The sequence below is a fragment of the Hirundo rustica genome, chromosome 11 (assembly GCF_015227805.2).
Source record: "Hirundo rustica isolate bHirRus1 chromosome 11, bHirRus1.pri.v3, whole genome shotgun sequence".
Taxonomy (NCBI): Eukaryota; Metazoa; Chordata; class Aves; order Passeriformes; family Hirundinidae; genus Hirundo; species Hirundo rustica.
The window spans coordinates 6,312,702-6,331,919 of record NC_053460.1 but is presented as its reverse complement, the minus strand read 5'-3'; the positions used below and the strand labels follow the sequence as shown (position 1 = coordinate 6,331,919).

At 55.6% G+C, this 19,218-nt stretch overlaps 2 protein-coding genes across 4 annotated transcripts in view; both read right to left on the bottom strand.

Moving 5' to 3' along the window:
- Positions 1-8,870, bottom strand: part of CNGB1 (cyclic nucleotide gated channel subunit beta 1) — a 28,687-nt gene extending 19,817 nt beyond the window's left edge. Inside the window, exons 1-14 of the mRNA XM_040075641.2 lie at positions 8,672-8,870; positions 7,713-7,951; positions 7,438-7,495; positions 7,250-7,307; positions 7,005-7,137; positions 6,746-6,788; positions 6,539-6,635; positions 6,376-6,457; positions 5,961-5,997; positions 5,487-5,622; positions 5,306-5,381; positions 4,768-4,804; positions 1,213-1,378; positions 374-497 (exon numbers count right to left, since the gene is read on the bottom strand). Coding sequence (XP_039931575.1) covers positions 374-497; positions 1,213-1,378; positions 4,768-4,804; positions 5,306-5,381; positions 5,487-5,622; positions 5,961-5,997; positions 6,376-6,457; positions 6,539-6,635; positions 6,746-6,788; positions 7,005-7,137; positions 7,250-7,307; positions 7,438-7,495; positions 7,713-7,802 — 1,137 coding nt within the window. The 5' untranslated portion in view covers positions 7,803-7,951; positions 8,672-8,870. The remainder of the gene's footprint in view (positions 1-373; positions 498-1,212; positions 1,379-4,767; positions 4,805-5,305; positions 5,382-5,486; positions 5,623-5,960; positions 5,998-6,375; positions 6,458-6,538; positions 6,636-6,745; positions 6,789-7,004; positions 7,138-7,249; positions 7,308-7,437; positions 7,496-7,712; positions 7,952-8,671) is intronic.
- Positions 8,871-9,866: 996 nt separating this feature from the next.
- On the bottom strand, positions 9,867-19,096 carry ZNF319 (zinc finger protein 319). Of its 3 annotated transcripts, none has more exons than XM_040075208.2 (2): positions 18,909-19,096; positions 9,867-17,436 (listed from the first exon to the last, which is right to left on the bottom strand). In XM_040075208.2, exon 2 carries the CDS (start codon positions 17,062-17,064, stop codon positions 15,403-15,405), a length of 1,662 nt encoding a protein of 553 aa, XP_039931142.1. In that variant the 5' UTR covers positions 17,065-17,436; positions 18,909-19,096; the 3' UTR covers positions 9,867-15,402. The 3 variants fall into 3 exon arrangements, with proteins under 3 accessions (XP_039931142.1, XP_039931140.1, XP_039931141.1); XM_040075206.1 differs by having other exon boundaries at positions 18,899-19,090; XM_040075207.1 differs by lacking the exon at positions 18,909-19,096 and adding an exon at positions 17,934-18,068.
- Between the last annotated feature and the right edge of the window lie 122 nt (positions 19,097-19,218).

The following is a 19,218-nucleotide window of genomic DNA, read 5'->3' as shown; positions in this document are numbered from 1 at the left end:
TACTTCTCACCTCCGTTCTTCGTCCTACTCTGTTTTCCTATGTCTCCTCTTCTTTCTTCCTCTCCTCTTCCTCCTCTTTTTTCCTGCTCTCTTCCTCATTTTTCCTGTCCTCCTCCTCTTTCTTCCTCACCTCTTCTTCCTCCTTTTTCCTGTCCTCCTCCTCTTGCTCCTTCTCCTCTTCTTCCTTTTTTCTGTCCTCTTCTTCTTGCATCTTCTCCTCTTCCACCTTCTCCCTGTCCTCCTCTTTCTTCCTCTCCTCTTCCTCTTTCTTCCTCTCTTCTTCCTCTTTCTTCCTGTCCTCCTCCTCCTTCCTCTCCTCCTCCTCTATCTTCCTCTCCTCTTCCTCATTTTCCCTGTTCTCCTCCTCTACCTTTCTCTCCTCTTCCTCCTTTTGCTTCATCTCCTCTTCCTCTTTTTTCCTCTCCTCCTCTTTCTTCTCCTCCTCCTCCTCTTTTTCCTCTTCCCCATTGGCAGTGTTTGGGGAGCACAAACATGGTCTGGAAAGGAGAAACTCATTAGGTAAAATCCACCAAGTCCGAGTGAGCCTCACACGAGGAGCTCTGTGTTTTCCAGCTGAGCAGAGCAGAGCTCTGCTGAGCCGGTGTGGCTCAGGGCACCCCTTGTGCTGAGTGAGGCTGAGCACTGCCCTGAGGGAAGGGGGAACCAGCTGTGCTGGGCTCAGGGAGCATTTTGGGGACCTCAGAAACCCTCTGTGGGCATTCCTGGACCCCCCTCATGCCCCTGCTGCAACACAGCTCACTCCCAGCTCTGAACACACTGCCCAGCCCAAGGGAAAACCTCAGCAGGGGTTTCTTTTGGCAGAAATAAGGGTGAATTGTACAGCTTCCATTGCTGAATGTCATTCCAGCTGCATGCACCACTGCTGGGAACAAGGTCCAAGGTCTCTTGCCTTGGGACCAAAATCTTCTTACAGGAGCCTAAGCGGAGCCTCCCTCACTGACCTTTGCACTGCCACTGCTTTCCCTAACTAAAATCTAGACACCAGAAGAAAAGGACATTTGATCCAGCACCTTTTGGACCCTACTGGGGGATGGAAACACCTTTTGGAAACAGGCACTTCACCCACCAGCTCCACCACCAGAACTCTCAAGGGTGGATGCCCAGGGACAGGCTTGTCCCCTCCCATGGCCACCACTCTGGAGACTGGAGAGCACATAGACCTGCCCATCAACAGCATCTCCCTTCCCCTACCTGTTTTCTTCCTCCTGAGGTTCCTCCTGTATGGTGGGAAGGGAATGAGCATCTGCCTCCAGCTCAGCCTTGTGAGCCTGGGCTGTCATCTCTTCGTTAATGTGGTCGTCATCAATCTCTTTCAGCACGAGATGGGTTTCCTCCTGTTCCCCAGGGGCTACATGAACTGAAAAGGAATGGGGAAAGAGAGGTGATGAAGTGACACAAGCACATTCTCAAGTAGGGCCAGGGCAGATCCCAGGTTTCCTCTGCTCCATGGGGCAGTGCTGAAGCAGCTCTCAGCCTGCACAGAGCTGCACCTGAGCTGTGCTGCACAGATGCCTTGGGCCCCTTTGCCAGAAGGAAGAAGAAAATTCACCATTTTTCTCCAAGCACAGCCAAAACCCCATGAAGGCCTTGAGCAACCTGCTCTAGTGGAAAATGTCCCTGCCCATAGCAGGGAGGTTGGAACTGGTTTGGTTTAAGGGCCCTTCCAACCCAAACCATTCAGTGATTCCATGATATCTATAATCCTCTGCACACAGAGGAGTGCTGGCTTCCCAGCACAGGTAGCCAACTTCACCAGCAGTGACCTGGCACATCTCCAGGCCATGTTTTGTCTCTCCTTGCAATCTGGAAGAACCCAAAGCCTTTTCCCTTGTGAACCCCCAGTGAATTGCTGTCCTAGCACAGCCCAAGGGCCCTGGGTCTGCAAGACCCAGCCCAGAGCCCACATCACAACACTCGAGCACCGTGTCCTGTCCGCTCTGAGCACTGTCCCAGGCAAGGAGCACTCCACAGCCCTTGGCACTTCCCAGCATCACCAGGGCAAAACCCAGGGCAGTTACTGGGGGCTGCAGGCCAGCTGCAGGGTGAGGAGTCTGACCCACCATGAGCCCTCCTGTGTCCCAGGGGCATCCATCCTACCACGTCAGGCTCACACCAGAGAAACAGGAGGAGGAAGCACATCCGCTTACTGTAAAACCAGTTTATTTTGAGGTCTGCCTGACAGCAAAACTTACACATCCACAGCAAAGCCAATAGGAAATGTGCAAACTGAACTACAGAAAGGCAGGAAACCCATGCAGAGTCGTATCTGTGGCTTATTTACCCACCCCACGGTGTCATCAATGCCTTTAGCCCATTCCCTCTGGATCTCCATTAATTAAAACACGGGACAGCAATCAGGGAAACGGCTTTTAAAGCACATCATGACTCCTGGATACATTATATGAAAATGAGGTAAATACTAAAACTGTGTCCTGGTACAAGGAAGATTCATTATAAACATGGGGGATGGATCTCAGGGCGGTCTCCTGGCTCACAACTCATTGTTACATTTGCCTGGATGGTCCTAAAGAGATGCAACAGTGGGAGATCTTAACCTGGCCTGTCAATACATCAGGGGGCTTATCCAAAATATGGAAAAAGACTTTTTTTACCAAGGTCTGTAAGGACAACAGGTAACAGTTTTAAACTGAAAGAGGGGACATTCACATTGGACATTAGGAAGGAATAGTTCCCCATCCCTGAAAGTGTTCAAGGCCAGGGTGGACACGGCCTGGAGCAACCTCTTCAAATGGACAGTGCCCAGGGCAGGGAATTTGGACCAGATCATCTTCAAAAGTCCCTCACAACCCAAACCAAAACTGTATTCGCAGGTCTGTAACCAAAATCTGGGGTGTAGGGGCTCCCACCCTCCAGAGCCCAGTGTGCCTGCACTGACTACGCCTGCCTGCACCCTCTGGGCTGGAGACAGTCCCTGGAATCCCCTCCCTGCTGGGACATTCCTGCTGCTGCAGTTAGTGCTGAATCCATGGAGCTGTGAGCTTCAGGAGGGAGCAGCAATAGCTGGGCATAAGGAGAGTTTGGGGTAAGTTCTCTTAGAAGAAGAGCCTGGGCAAACATGTCCAACCATTAACTGCAACCTATTCACCTAGAGATCAACTGATTTGCTGCTGCAAATCAGAGCCCTTTCCACTTGCTGGGAGAAAACACTCAGTCATGGAAGAAAAGCAACAAGGAGCTGACAAGAGCTTCAAGAGGTTTACAACATCACACCTCAGAGGCAGAAGTTGACTCAAAGAAGCCTGGAGATTTCAGCTGGAGCTCTCAGGGTGAATATTCAGAGGTTGTGGGGGTTTTGAGAGGGCCAGGAGTGCTGGGAGACTGCAACAAGAGGTTTTCTGCCACTGAGGTGTCCTGAGTGATGCTTTTCTACCATCCTGTAAACTACAGCTCCCGTCTCACAGACCTCATCCTGCAAAACCAGTAGCTCCAATTCCCAGAGCAAAGAGGGGGAGCCAAGTGGGAGCGCCCTGGAACTGGGTCCCTGTGCCAGCCTTGGGTCCCCACTGCCCCAGCTGGGAAGGAGCTAGAGACCATTTGCAGATTCCCCTTTGCTTTTCCTCCCCAGCTGTGCTTTCTCCTCAGGTTGGTCTCATTTGGGTGTGGGAAGGGCGGGTTTGCCACGGTCTTCGTTTTCCGTTTGTTTCAGAGGCGTTAAGCCCCTTTGCCCCCTGAAACAAAAGGAGAAGGAGAGCATTAATGAGCGTGCTGGCAGTTTGGTGCTAGGGCAGGTCTTACTTGATCCAATCTTTCCTTTCTTTGGGCAGGTTAAGTCACCTGGAGATGCCTCAAGGCCTCAAAGCCAGCTGGGCACCAAGGCTGTGCCCACCCAGAACACACAGCAGCATCCCTGGCTCTGCCTCTTTCCGAGGTCCGTGGCAGCACACAGGCCTCCAGTTTGTACAATCCCATGGAGAAATGCCTTCCCCCAGGATTTCCCTCTCTGAGGTTCTGCCAAGGGGCAGTTGGCCTGCGGGAGCAACTTCCCAGCATATCCCTGGGGGTGTGCATTTTCCGTGTGCCTCAACAGGTCCCTGCTCCCATCAGCTCCCACAGCCCAACCAGCCCCTCCCTTCAAGGGACAGCACTTGCACAGGGGTGTGTAACCCTGCCCAGACCACCCACAGAGGCAGCTGTGGCTCTGCATTTTGTCCAGCATCCCCCAAAGTGGCTGCAGTGGGGAACCAAGCCCCCCTTGCCTGCAGAGCTGGTGCTTGATCCCCTCCACAGGCATGCAGCAGTGTGAACCCTGCAGGTTTTCCCACAACCATGCAGATTCCATTCTAAGACATCTAATCCCAGCGTTTTGTTTTCCTTCCTAGACATCTCACACCAGGCCTGGCAAACAGCAAAGGAGGGAAAGAAAGCAGCAGGTTTGAATTCTCTTGTAATTATTTGATCAAATCCCTCCATCTCCAGCGCAGCTCAGGACAGACTTTGATATCAGCACTAACCCCAAAACCCAGGAGCAGAGGATATGGGATGCTGCACTTGGAGACTCCCTCAGCCTGAGTTTTTACCAAGCCCATGCCACAGCCCTACAACAGCTCCCTCTTCTCAAGTGTCAACAACCTCCCACAGCTTCCCTGGGGGATTCCAGGGGCTCCCAAGCTGGCACCCCAGGCAGACCAGGAGATAAAAGATGCCAGCAACCCTTCTTCCCAGTAACCCAAGCCAGTAATGAGCTTGGCAGTCAAACCATCATAAAGAAATGGAGCCATCACTTACTTTGTTCCGCAGGACTTGAGGTTGCTGTGGGCACTCCCTGGCAAAAGGAGAAGGGAACCATGAGACATTGCTCATTTTCAGTAACCCTTAATTTTTACCCTCAACACCCCATTTTCAGTAAAGGTGGCCCCTTTACCCTAAATACCCCATTTTTGTGCCAAGCTGGATGGCTTGGCCATGGACACAAGCATCTCCACACCCAATGGTATGGGCAGGAGCACGTAAGTGAGTTTGCCTGCGGGCCAGGGAAGGAAAGGAGAATTGTGTAAAGCTGCTGCTGCTTCTCCTTAGAGCTGGGACCACACTTGCATGAGATGCCAGAGCCTGAACACCAGCCAGTGCTGCACAGAAAGGCAAGGAAACAGTGAAGAAAGCACATGCTATGGGACCTCTTGCTGCTTAGAGGCCAAACACCGACTTTTATCAGCTAAGCAGGTCATGGGGACTTGTTCTCTTGACAGAATTTGGTGACAGCCCAAACCACAGCAGGTCCCAGCATTGATCTGCATGGCAGGGGACACCTTGCTCATCATTATACCTGTGTGTCCTGCTTCTCCCTGGTCACCGGCTGTGGCATCACCTTCTCCAGCCCCTGGACAAACCAGCTGAACATCCTGGAGACAAGGAACCGCGGTTAGAACTGGCAGCCAGAGCCTTTGCTCCCGTATCAGCAGTCCCTCTGGCCAGCAGAGGCTGGCAGAAGGTGCCACTGTGGTTACCTGGCACCGTCCACAGGCACGGACTGAGGGCTGAGGGCAGTCGCCGGCTCCGGCTGCCCCTTGGCTGCCGCTGCGGTGCTCTGCGAGGCTGAAGCGCTGGGTTTAGGCTTCTCCTGGGTGTTAGTCCCTTTGGTGTCTGCTCAGGTTTATTCGAAAAAAGGAGGAGGATAGGCAAGGGAGCAGTCATAAATGCTTGGGAAGTGGAGCAAGCCAGGAAGGGTGGGCTCCCGCAGAGGGACGGGCCTCGGGGGCTTCCCTGGCGGCCTGCCTGGGACGAGGACATGGGCAGCTTGGGGACAGAGGCTGTGTAGGGACTGTGCAGTGATGGCGGGACCTCTGTCCTCACCCTGGGCCCTGTCTCCACCCCGGGACCTCTGTCCCCACCCCTCCTGGCACATCCTGGGCACGGAGACCAGGCAGTGCCAGCGCTGCCCGCAGCCAGGCTCTCAGCAGCACCGCGGTCGCATCGCTCACCTTCCACCGCGCCCTCGCTCTTCTCCTTCAGCTCTGTCTGCGGAGGGACAGAGGGACGTGGCAAAGCACTGCCCGCAGTGCCACCCCACATGGACATGCCCCCTCCGCAGGATGACCCACACGCCCAGCCCCACACACCACCCACTGTGGTTTCGGCCCCATCGCCCTGACAACAACCATTTAACCCAGACACCAGCGCTGCTGCCACCGGCAGGTCAGCCCCAAAAGAAGGGTCCTCCCTGCCTGAGGAACACCGGGACAGCACCCCGAGGTCTCTTTTTCTCTACTGAATTCCCCTGGGGTTTTCCTCCCCAAGGTCCCACACGGGGTGCACAGGAGGATGAAAGCGGGGAGCTCGCCCCACTCTCATTTCTACCCGGTATCCCCCAGTTTTCCCGAACTGGCCAGCGCTCACCTCCGGCTTTTTCATCCCCTCTGGCTGGGGCAAAATCCTCTCGAAGCCGTGTGACAGCCAGCTGAGCACCCGGTTTCCTGCCCTGCGGGGAGAGCGCGGCGCTCGGGGAGCTCATCCTGCGCCCCCCTGCCCCCCGCAGCCCCGCACCTCGCCGGGCACCCACCACTCCTGCGGGGCGGCCTCCGGTTCGCCCTCCGGTTCGCCCTCCGGCTCGCCCTCGGAGACATCCTCGTCGGGATCGGGATCGAGGGGAGTTATCTCTGCAAGGAGAGCGCTGCTGTGGTCATGGGGAATCTGCACTGCTGGGAGCTACAGGTGCCCCCGTCAGCCAGCGCAAGGGGACAACAGTGCCGGCAGCAGCTCTCCTTACCCAGACCATCGTCGTCCTCATCATCAACGACCTGGACCTCTGTCTGAAAAGCCAAACAGATTGAAAACCCACCCCATCCCACTGAGGGGGAAGGGCAAGCTGCCCTGTCCCCAGAGATGGGTGAAGGTGGAAACCCATGCAGGGCAGGTTTAGTGCTCCCAGTCAGCACCGGGAGAGTGACAAGAAGGAAAAAGGAAGAAAAGTTAAAGAGAGGGAGAAGCTCAAATATACCAAACCATTTCCCAGATCTGTCTCCTACCTCATCAGCAATGTCGATGCTTGTCTCGAAGCTCTTCCCGAGTGCCTGCAGCCCTGGGGCTGGGGCTGGGGCTGGCTGGGGAATCACCTTCTCCAGCCCATAGGAGATCCAGGAGAGCACGCTGCTCCCCACACTGCCAGGGAAGGGTGTGAGTCAAGCTGGGAATGCCATCCAAAGCATCCAGCCCCCAGCAAAAAGCAAAATCCCAAGCAAATCATGTTGCACGAAGGGCGCAGGAGCTGTACCTGTCAAACACAGAACCTGAGTCCTCAGAGGCCACAAAGGTCACTTTCTTTTCTGTTTCTTCAATGGCAGCAGGGGAAAATAAGGCAAGATCCTATCACCACTCTGGCAGCCCCCAGGAGGCCAGGGAGGAGTGGGACAGGAGGGTAAAGGAACAATGGAGCGCAGCCTGAGCCAGTGAGAGCCTTACCCTCAGTGTGTGCCTGGTCAGCAGCACCTGTGGGGCCAGCAGCCTTTCCTGTTGGTGCCTTCAGGGCAAAAGGCAGAAGGTGTCAGAGAATGAGGCACAGGGGACACTGTCCCTGTTCAAAGGTGGCTGCAAACCCCAGGAGCTCAGAGCGGGAATGCATCCTGTCCCCATCCCTCCCGGGGTGCCGCAGTGCTGGGGATGGATGCAGAGGCACCAGGCACCTCTCATCATGCCCATGGTGTCCCCATCGCCCCCCAGGCTGGCTCCCTGCTGACCTTAGCTGGCTCCAGCTCCTGCACAGGGGTCTCCTCTGTCACATGGGGCACCGGGGGCTGGGGGACCACCCGGTCAATCCAGCCCATCATCCCGCTGGCTGCGGGCGGCGCCGAGGGGTCTCCAGCTGGCAAGAGCCCAGAGCAGGGGCGCACACTGCCCAGGGGATACCAGCTGCACCAGTTCACACTGTCTCCTGAGCAGCCCAGAAAGGTCCTTGGTGTCCTTCTGTTTCCACGTCCTGCTTGGGAAACACGGCACTGCAGCACAGCCAGAGCAAACCCGGCTCAACTCCTCATCCCTCTCCGCTATTGTGAGCAACAAAATGCTCTATTTTATCCTCACTGTCTCAGTTAAAGTTGCTTTTCCTAAAGGTAGCTCCTCATTCAGATGTTTTATTTTTACAACCTGTCCTGACTAGGAAGCCATTGCAGACAGATCAGAGAAGTTGTGATGCTCTGCTCAGGGTCTTCTACTCTCCCCATCATTTTTCATTTGAGGGAAGTTGAACATTAACTTGAACAGAATTTTTTTTATGAGGTAGTTCATGTCCCAACACAAATATCCCCTTTTTTCTGCCCCTACAAAACAACTCTGCTCTCCAATGACATAAAAGAGTTGGCAGTCTTAATGCATCCTGCTGCATTGCAGGCACCCAGCGGTGCCACCACCTGTTGTGGCAGCTCCTTTTGCCAGCCAGCAAAGGGCCTTAGTCTCATTTCTAAGAGCAAGAAGGGCACAGACTCACAGCCTCATTTGGAGCAGGGAGCACCGTGGCCTTCCCTTCTCCCCCAGCAGCTGATCAAACCTCCACATTACCCAGCCCTCACAGCATCACTCCCCATGGACCGGCACAGCTCATCCTCTGACTCTGTTTCAGATCACCAAACCCCCTGTGATGTGCAGAGATGGCCCTGCAAAAATCCCAGCCATGTCCCTCGCCTCCATCGGTGCCACTTACCCCCGCAGGGTCACCACTGCCTCCCTGGGAAGCCAGCCCTGGGATTCATGGGCTCCCTTGGCCACTGCAGCTCGCCACTGACCCCCCAAACCCGCCTCAATCCGCTCAGGGCTCTGCGAGGATTAGCCCTGCGCTGCCTGCAAATGGGATTACAGGCACTCAGCTGTCCTGAGTGCCCAGGCTTCCAGCAGCCAGACGGGCTTTGGTGTAGGAGGATGCTGCAAAAAAAAAACCAACAAAAAAACCCCACCAAAATCAAGCAGGTTTGAGCACCGTCAAAATCCCCGGAGCCACCAAAGCTACCCCAGGCACTCACCGGCAGCGCTGTGGGGAAGGCAGCCGTCTCACCCATGCACAGGTGGCAGCAGGGATGTGCAGAGGAGCAGCAGTAGAGCTGCTGAATCCCCGTGGGGTGACACAAGGTGCTCCACCCACAGCTCTGCCCCGGCTCCAGAGCAATGAGAGCTAAGCCTCCCCTTGCTGAGCCTGCCAATTGCTGCTTGATCCGTTTACCTCCAGCCCTGCAAGACTGCCAGCCTTTCCCACTGTCCCTGATCTCGGCCACAGTGACACCCTGGAATCCAGGTACCAGCCTGGCTCCTCTGCTCCATGTCCAGCCTGTTTCTGTATGTCCAGAGCTCCCCGACCCAGCTCCTCCTTCCCCGGCTCCATGGGTGTAGCCATCCTGCCTGGCTCCAGCACCTCTCTAGCAGGCTCCTCTCCTGCTGTCACAGGATGGGGGATGCAAAACAAACCCTCAGGAAAAGCCTGGAGAGTTGCATGTGGGGCTGGGGTCCCCAGAGCACAACATGCAGCAGCTTCTGCCCCCCGAAGAGCTGCTCCTTTCTGGCAGGAAGAGGCTCCTGCCTGCTCCTGGCCTGAAGCTCCCAAGGAAGAGTTTTGCCCCGGGGAGGGATAATTCCAATTCTAGCAAAGGGTAAAACCATTCAGCATACCCTGCTTGTGCTTGCTTTTGGCCCCTGGGAGCCTGCTTGTACCCTGCCTGGTCACCAGGAAGATGAACAATCAATTCCACTTCAAAAAAGTTGAGGGGAAAGAAAGAAAATATATAACACCCCCTGCCCCCACAAAAAAACAAACCCAAAACACGCAGAACCAGACAGAGCACGAAGACCGATAAGGAGGCAGTGCTTGGCACATGGCCTCTGCTCCAGAAATCTTACACACCCACAGGAAGGTATAAATAACTATAAATTTATTAGTAAAGCAAAACCATTTGACACTCACACAGAAGAGCGGGATGTGTTATTACAATATATATACACACATACATGGAGTATCATCTTAGAAACACATGGAGAGCAGTGTTAAAGGCACTGCAAGCCACACAAACCTCAGCAACCTTGGCTGCGACTTCCAACAGCCCTGGGAACTCTACCAGAGTCATGACCACAGGTTAGGAGGCACCCAAGAATCTCACTGACCATGAAGTCCCTCAGATCCACGGCTTGGAGGCACTCAGAAACAAGCCCACGGCCCAGCTCCCACCTGTGGTCCTGCTCTCCCCACTGAGCATCCCAGACACGCTGCAAGAGCAGCATCTTCACATCCAGAAAGTGTCAGAGGCAGCTGCCAGGAGATGCTGCGGAGGAAGCCGGGCAGCTGGGGAGAAGCTGGGTGCTCACTGGGCCTGGGGGGAGCTGCCAGCCCCAAACCTCACTGGCCTGCCCTTGTTGAATCTCAGGATTTCACCTGCATGCACAGGAACCTTCCCACAGGTGAACTCACCACCCAGCAGAGAAAGAGTCAAACTCTGAAGTGTAACAAGAGGGTTTTGCCTATTTTTTAATGGCCAGGCTTCAGCTGCAGCCTGGAATTGACCGTAAATACCCAAGGGAAATGTAGAAAATGTTCTCCTCCCTCCCCTTCTCCCTGCAAGGGCAGGTTTGAGTGCCCAGAGATGGTCCCAGAACTCTGCCAGAGGATGATTTCCCCTTTGTCCCACAGTCCAGCACATGGGCTCCAAGACCAGAGCATGCACATCTTCCCACCCAGATTGCAGAGAGGGCATCTGCTCACTGGAGAGCTGGCATGGCCACCTGAGCATCCCCGTGGTCCCTGGGGTGTCCATGCCACAGCTAACTCAGCTCAGCCACCTGCTTGATGCACACAGCTGCTCCACAGCACTCCCAGGGGAACTAACCGTGCTGCCTGAGCCCACCCCAGGAATGTCTGACAGTCCCTCACTGACTTAATCCCCAGGCTTGGAGATGGAAATGGCTGCTCCCACCCCAGTCCCCATTTCCTACAGCTCTGTTCTGGCTCTTGGTCCTGGCTTGGATTCACTTGTCAGGGCGTGGGCAGGATCCGGCCGAGCCAAACTGCCAGGTCACAGGCATTGCCCATGCCCAGAGAAATGGACGGCCTGCTGTGGGGAAGGACCAGAAACACCCACTGGATCCCAGCAAGATTCAGGTCCTAAACACCTGATCTCACCATCACTGGTTTGGTATCACCTGGATCCAGCCTCAGCCCTGGAAAGGAATCTGAGGCTGGGAAGAGCAGAGGGAGGTGGGAACGAAGGGAGAGACTTCACAGTCAGTATGGAAGAAGGAATAAAAACCAAACCACTGCTTACAAATAAAGAACTGAACAAAGAGAAAAGAAGCTGAGAGTGTCTTTTAAAAGTATAAGCTGTGGAAGGGAAGGGGCTGAGACAGCTAAAGGCATCCCGTAGGTAGGGCCAGGGGAAGTGAAGGTCAGTAAAAGCCCAGATCACAGACTATCTTTACCTGGACCCAGGAAGCCAGAGGAAGAGCAGCCCTAGAGAGCAGCACTTATGTCCTGGACAACACCCACACAACCTCTGCCCAACCTAACCCTCCTCTCTGCCTACTCAGCAGCATCACACTGCCTGCCAAGGAGAACTGCCCTTTGGGAGGGACCACCCACTGCCCAGCCTCTCACAGCATCCTCAGGGGGTCTGGCAGCCAGGTCTTGAGCTTGCTCGAGCACTTGCCACAGGGCTGATGGCACACCAGCTCCAGCACAGCAACTCCTTCAGCTGCTGCAGGGCAGTGAGGAATGCAAGAGGCCAAGCAGAGGCAGGAGCCTTAAAGTTGCTCGAAATAAACACCAGAAGTGAAGTGCAGCAGGTACAGAGTACAGACCTGGTTTACTCCCCAAAGGGCTTTGGCCCCAGCTGCTCTTTGGTTTGAAAAGGAAACACCAGCAGTCAGCAGAGAGCCCAGCAGTGTGATGCCCCAGGGACAGCAGCTCCCAGGCCAGCTCCTGCCTCCCCACAGCACAGCGCTCCTGACACCCATGGGTCACCTCCTGCTACTTCCACACCTCCCACCTCACTGGACAAAACACGACCTAAAGGCACAGCAACGGCCATGGACCTGCTTCCCCTACCCCTGTAGGCAACACTGCTGCTTCCAACTAGAAAATGCTCCTATAAAAATATACCCCAAGCTCTCTGTGGCCACTCAGTGCTCATCCTGCACAGTGCCTCTACCTGCAAGCTCCAGCTGCATGTTCTCCATGGGCTTCTACTGGATTTGGGCTGTTGCAGGGCAGCAAATGACACAAGAGACTGAGTCACCATGGACTTGCAGCCAGTCCTAATAACGATGTCCTAATCCTGCACCATGACGTTTTTGAACCCGGAGGCACCTATTCACCAGCTGATCACCTGGACCTGGGCTCATCCCTGCCAAGCTCCCCACTGCATCCCCTCTCTCCCTGGCATGGGGTCCCATGCACACAGCCCCAATGAGTCTCTCTTGGCTACTGCCACATCCTAGGGAAAGCCACAGATCCTCACTGAGATATCCAGGGCTTTCCCAGCTGCTCAGCAGAAGAGAAACACCCCCCAACAGTCCCCATGTCCAGCTGTACCAAGGGGACAGGATCTGACAGCTCCACGGCCCCTCATAGTGTGTCTGGGGCTCACCATCATCCTCCTCTGCTCCAAGCACCAGGCAGGCACCCAGGCAGCTCCCCCGGGCTCCTGGGGAGTGAAGAGAGGACAGCAGAGCCAGCTGATGATTTCTCCAAACCCTCCTTCAGCCAGCAGCTGCCCCAGAAGGAAACAGCAGAGCCACAAAAGCCCATGGAGGCTGGAGCTGACTCTATCTCACACTCTCCTGTCAGCAAAGACGAGTCTCTCCACAAGCTCTGAGCCAGAGGCACTGATCCTGGCTGCCAGTGCTGTGCCCAAGTGCTCAGGGTGACCACTGAACCCCTGGCAGCTCTGCTGGGCAAGAGCAGAGGAACCATGGCCCAAGGCAGGAACAGAGCAAGGGTTCAGGTAGACGCCACAGTCCTCATCTGGTCCCACACTCACAGCCTCCATCACCACCAAGCCGTTCTGTAAAGACAGGATTAGCCTTCCTTTGTTTGGACTCTCTTTTACTCCTACAGTAAAGCATACACTGAACTTACTACATATTAAACAGCAAAAACCAGCTACCTAGAACTAAAGAGCTCTTTAAAAATCCAAGTTACCACATCTTTTTTTTTTTTTTTTTTAAAGATCCAGTATGACATCAAGTTAAACTATACAGTATTTTTAATGAATTTTAACAAACTGCTTTAAAAAAAGGTAAAACAAAAAAAGAGGAAAAAGAAACACAGATGGAAAACTTGGTAGGAAGTTCTACATCTTTGAGGCAGCACAAAGTAAGATAACCATCATGAGTCCCTCTTCCTTGGGCAGCAGAGAGCAGAGTCTGTTTTAATCTCCTAAAAGTTGCACATGAAGAAGACTCAGCCCCAGGGTCTACCCTGTCACTGCACTCTCCCAGCCCCTGAAAATGCACCCTGGTCCCCCTCACCATGCTGGAAATGGAAAACTACAGCCTTTCTCCACCTTTCAGACAAGTGCCCCCCAACAGAGATGCAGGCCCAGTCCAACCCTCTGCAAGGTTCATCTGTCTACACTTGCCATGGAGGACAGTTTTTAACCTTGTCCTAATCACCGGTGCAGCACATGGGCACCTTACTGGCTGCTGTTGGCTACAACCTCACAAGAGCACCAGCCAACAGCACAGAAGAGCTGAGGCTGGCAGGGACCTCTGAAAACCATCAGGTCCAACTCCTTGCCTGCACAGGGTCAGCTACAGCAGGTTGTCCAGGACCACATCCAGTTAGGGACTGAACATCTCCACAGGTGGATACTTAACATCTTAGTATCTCCAAAGATAGAGAGGGGAAGGCTAAGGACAACCTCGTAGGCACATCTTCAACCTTCAAGGCATCTAACTGACATATAATGGATCTCTTGGACATGAGAAGCCAGCAAATTCCTGAAGAGGAAAACACCTGAGGCTGCATCAACCTTGCTAGGGGAGATTTATTTTTAAGTGATGTTTACAAGAAGTGTGCAAAACCTGAAAAATACAGACGAGGTAAAGAAAGGGCACAGGGGTAAAACAGGACTTCTGCAAGAGGGGAAAAAAATAGTCTTTTCCTTTACCCACTGCTAACTTTTCCCTCCCCATGGAGCTGGGCCTGCAGTCCAGAAAGGATTCTCCTGGCTGGCTCTGGTTCCTCCAGCAAATCAGACACCAAGCCCCTGGCACGTGCCGTGGGTTGCTGCTGGCCATGGCAACACCTGTGCAGTTGTAGGTTCTCGTAGCGCTCATCTCACCCGTTAGTGCTGGAGCTGTGACAGCCCTTTGCCTGACCCTGCTGGAGGTACCACTGTCAGCCCAAGGGGGGCTCCAGGGGCTGGAGGCAAGGCTCAGCAGGAGGGCTAGGTCCCTTGGGAAGCAGCTCTTGAACGCCAGGCTTTTGGTCGGGAGCAGGGTATGAATGCTGTAACAGAATCATGGAACTGTCAGGGTTGGAAGGACCTCTGGAGATCACCTAATCCAACCCTCCTGCTAAGTTATGGTCACCTAAAGCAGGTTACACAGAAATATGTCCAGGTGGGTTTTGCATGTCTCCAGAGAGGGAGAATCCATGACCTCCTCCTGGGCAGACTGCCCCAGTGCTCCTTGCCGTGCTTTCTGGGAGCAGCACAGTGCTTCCTACAGTTCCCTGTGCAGCTGGCAGGGACAGGGAGCAGGAAGGCTCACGCAGAACCCTTGCAGAGTGTGACAGCCAGTGACTGCAAAAGCAGCAATGCCAAAGTGCTTTTTGGAGCTGTGAAGCCCCATGGCTTTTCCCTTTCAACACTCTAGAAGGAGGGAGAGCAGGGGAGGTTGGGGCACTCTATCAACACTAGTGATCTGAAATGGTGCCCTCAACTGAGCCTGGACCAAGCTGGGAGACTCCAGCAGCAGAAACCTGCTATCTCCATGCAAGCAGCACACCCTGGGAAAAGGGAGGGCTGGCTCTGCCTTGGCTCCCAAACCCTCTCCAGGAGGAGAGTCACCCAATCCTCCCCACCAACCCTGCCAGGCACGGCAGGGGGAAAAGGCTGCACGCAAAGAGCTGGTGCCTGCAACAGACAGCTGAGCTCCCAGGACTGGAACTGCAGGTACAGCATGAACTACAGTCCAGGGAACACCAGGCATCTACAGTTTCCTCTCTCCACCTCCCTCCTTTCCTTTCCACCCCTTTGAGATGTTCACGTCGTCTGTCGCTACTTCGATACAGGTGGCAGATCAAACACCGAGGCCAGAGGAAAGTTCACCTGCCCGCACACCGTACCCCCTTTCCCCCACGCTCCCTGGAGGTTGCCAACGACCGAGAGGGAAGGGAAGGCCGAGGCTCGGGAGCGTCCCATGCAAGCCGAAAGCCACCGCGGGGCGGGAGGCTCACGGCAAGCAGGCAGCCACCTGGTAGGCACCCTCGGCCGTGTGCTGGACGCTGTGCTCCTGCAGCAGGCCCAAGTCCAGGAACCGCTCCCCGCACCACATGCACTTGTACTGCTGCTCCCGGGCATGCACGCTGTGGTGCTTGTTGAGGTGCTCGCGCTGCTTGAAGGCCTTCTCGCAGGAGGAGCACTTGTAGGGCTTCTCGCCCGTGTGCACGCGCCGGTGGCGCTGCAGGTCCGAGGCGTACTTGAACCGCTTTTCACAGTCGGGGCACTTGAGGGGCTTCTCGCGGGCCGGGTCGCAGCGGTGCTGCACGAACTCCGAGGAGGAGAAGAAACGTCTCTCGCAGAGCGTGCACTTGAGCGGCTTCTCGGCGCAGTGGGCCAGCTGGTGCTTCTGCAGAGCCGAGGCCCGCTTGTAGGACTTGTTGCACACCGCGCACTTGAAGGGCCGCTCCGCGTTCTGCACGCACTTGTGCCGCAGCAGTTCCGAGGACTGGTTGAAGCCTTTCTGGCACACGTTGCACTTGAAGAGGTTCTCTATGCCGTGCACGTGCTGGTGGTACACCAAATGCGAGGGCTGCACGAAGCCCTTCTCGCACAGGTTGCACTTGAAGCGCTCCTCGGCCTTGTGCGTGCGGCGGTGGCGCATGAGCGCGTACTGCTGCTTGAAGCTCATCTGGCACAGGTCGCACTTGAAGGGCCGCTCCTCGCTGTGCGTGCGCTCGTGCTGCCGCAGGTCCGACGGACGCTTGAAGGCCTTCTGGCACTCCCCGCAGCGGAAGGGCCGCTCCCCGCTGGGCGTGCAGGGGTGCTGCAGCAGCTCCGAGGACTCCTTGAAGTGCAGCTCGCAGACGTTGCACTTGAAGAGGTGCTCCCCCGAGTGCGCGTACATGTGGCGCACCAGGTGGGAGCGGTGCTTGAAGGTCTTCTCGCACACCGTGCACTTGTAGGGCCGCTCCGAGCTGTGCGTCCGTTTGTGGTGCACCAGGTGGGAGGACTGGCTGAAGCTCTTGTCGCACAGCGTGCACTTGTACGGCTTCTCACCCGTGTGGATGCGCTCGTGCCGGGACAGCTCCGAGAGGTGCTTGAAGGTTTTCTGACAGATGGAGCAGCTGTAGGGCTTCTCCGAGGGGTCGAGAGGCTGTGAATGCTCTACCTCGGGAGACTTGTAGGTCTGCTCACAAATAGAGCACTTCATGGCGTTGCCGTTGTGGACGTTGTGATGCTGCGCCAGCGAGGTCAGGAGGGAGAAGCCCATCTTGCAAACCCCGCACACAAAGGGCTTCTGCTCCACTTGGATACACTGGTGCTCGAGGAGGTCGGTGGCCTGGTGGAAGATCTTCAGGCACTGGGTACACTGGAAAGAGCGGTCATGGCCTGGCAAGCACTGGTGCTCATGGGGGTTGGAGAGGTGAGCGAGGTCGTGGCCACACACACCGCATTTGTGGGAGGGCTCTCCAGCCTGGATGGGGGCGTGCTGGTGGTGCTGCAGTCCCGGGTCCGGCTGGAGCAGGATGCCGTACACGGCACAGCCCAAGGGGTTGTCAGCAGTGCTGGGAGGGATGGAGTGCTCTGGGAGGGCGGCTGCCCCAGCGTGGTGCTGCTGCGGTGGCGACGGCTGCTGTGGTTGCTGCTGTTGCTGCTGCCAGCTTTCTGACATGCTTGGGAAAAAAAAATGGGATTTTCGCAGTGATAGCTTCAGCTTCCCAGCTGAAAGGGTTCAAGTAAAAGCAAAACCAAAAGATTCTGAGATCCTGATTCCCTGTAACTGATCCTCTGAAGCTGAGACCAGAAAATCCAGCCCACAGCCAGGATCCTGGGACGAAAAGAGGTGAAGAGACTCCAGAGCCTCCTCCTTAGACCAGCACAAGTTCTTTATGGACTGGTTTAGTCTGGCTTTTCCTTCTTTTGGACAAAAGAACAGGAGGCAGAGGCAAGTGCCTTGAAGACAAGAGGAGGCTCTTCTCCGTACTGGCTGGGACGTGCTCACACTTGGGAAGGGCGCAGGAAGCAACCCAGGAAGCAGCTCTCTCTGCAAGAAAGAACACAGTTCGTGTCAGCTCTTAGCAGAAACATGGGCAATTCTGTATCAGCTTTCCCCTTGGCTCTTTTTGAAAACTCTCCTGCATCCCTGCACAGCTACCAGGAAGCCAGTGTGGAACAGGAGCCTCACCTGCTGTCATGCAAAGGGTCTGGGACAAGGAGTTCTCAGCCTGGAAAAGGTTGGGCTCTGCCCAGACACAGCCAGGCACATGTTTGGGTGCTGTGCTCTCACGAGAGGCAGCACAACTGCCCAGGGCCCGCTCAGCTCAGCCTTGAGTGGGTCACTGGATCTCCAGCACTGCTGTGGCACTGTCCCAGAACATCATGGGTCTCTCTGCACAGGCTATGCCCCAAACACCCTGCAGTCAAGAACCTACGGGGTTAGATTTTACAGGGGTCAATGCAGATTAACATGATCCCACCCAGCTGAAACAGCTGTCTGAAACAGTTCTGCTCCTCCTGCAGCCTGGATATTGAGCCCATTACCCAAGGGATGTAGGCAAAGCATTTCCCCTTCTCTGGGCAGCACTTGTAGACTGGAAGAGTCAGAGAGCTCAGGAGAAAATTTGCCCTCAGTGTTATCCTGTCCTCAGACAGAGCACAGAACCCACAGGGATCACTCTGTGAAGATAAAAGAAGAGTTAAAGCAGTGGCTTAGCTGAACCTCCTACCAAACCATGGAAGAAAAAAACCACTGAAGCCAAACAACCTATACCACAGCTGTAGACTGCCCTTGTTACAGAGCATCATCAGGCTTGTGCTCATTGAAAACTTCTGGTCTTTCTAGAGATGTCCAATAAAACCCAGCACCAACTTAAAGAGTAAGACCCACCAGCGAGCAGCAGACAGCAGCAGTGTCAACACACCTCAGGAGAGAAGAAGGTGCAAGCCCTGGTGAGCAGCAGCCACCAACACTCATGGGCCTCGAGCCCTCAGCCCCATAAGAGCACTACCATGTCTGTGTCAAACCACCTGCCCCCAGGGCAAGGAAATCCTTGGTCTACCACGAGAATATTTTTTATGTCTAAATCTAAGCAATGAAGAGCATCAGAGAATCTCACTTAACAGCATCCCCACCACCACCGGCACTCAGTTGAGACTGGGTTAAGCCCCACAGCTCAGGTAAGAGCTGGACCCACCTCTGACTGTGGAGACACTTCATTAATGTGTGCTCCAGCACAGTTTCGGGCAGTAAAGCCCACAAAGGGTCCCTCGCAGCCCTGCTAACACGCAGGATGCCCTCCTCCTAGAGAGCTCACCTTGACGAAGCGAGGGCTCGCAGTGACGGTACCTGCACCCGAGCTCTGCGGGACGCCAAACTTCAGTCCAACCCGGGCGCCGCCTTCCCCCGCACACACCGCGAACCGTGGCAGGATGAACCCGCCGCCGACGCATCCCGGCCTAAACGGGGAAGGAAAACTGTGCCTCTCGCAGGGAAGAGCGATACCAACCTTGGCTTACCGAGGGCTCTGCGCGGGGACCCGCGTCGGCGCCAGCTCCAGCCTAACTCATCCCTCCGTGGGAGGTGGGAAGCGACAACCATTTAGGGAGCGCGGTCGGGAGCGCAGAGGTACTTTCAAACTGGCGAGGCGGCCTGCTCGGCATGGCCCGGCCCGCTCCCGCCGGGCCCGGGCCGCCTCAGGGCCGCGGGGCGCGGGGGGCGGCCGGGGAGCTCGCAGGCCACCAGCAGCCGCCGCCGCCGCAGCCCGCGGCCAGGCCCGGCCCGCCGCTCGCCGCTCCCCATCGGGCGGCCCCGCTGGCAGCGCGGGGA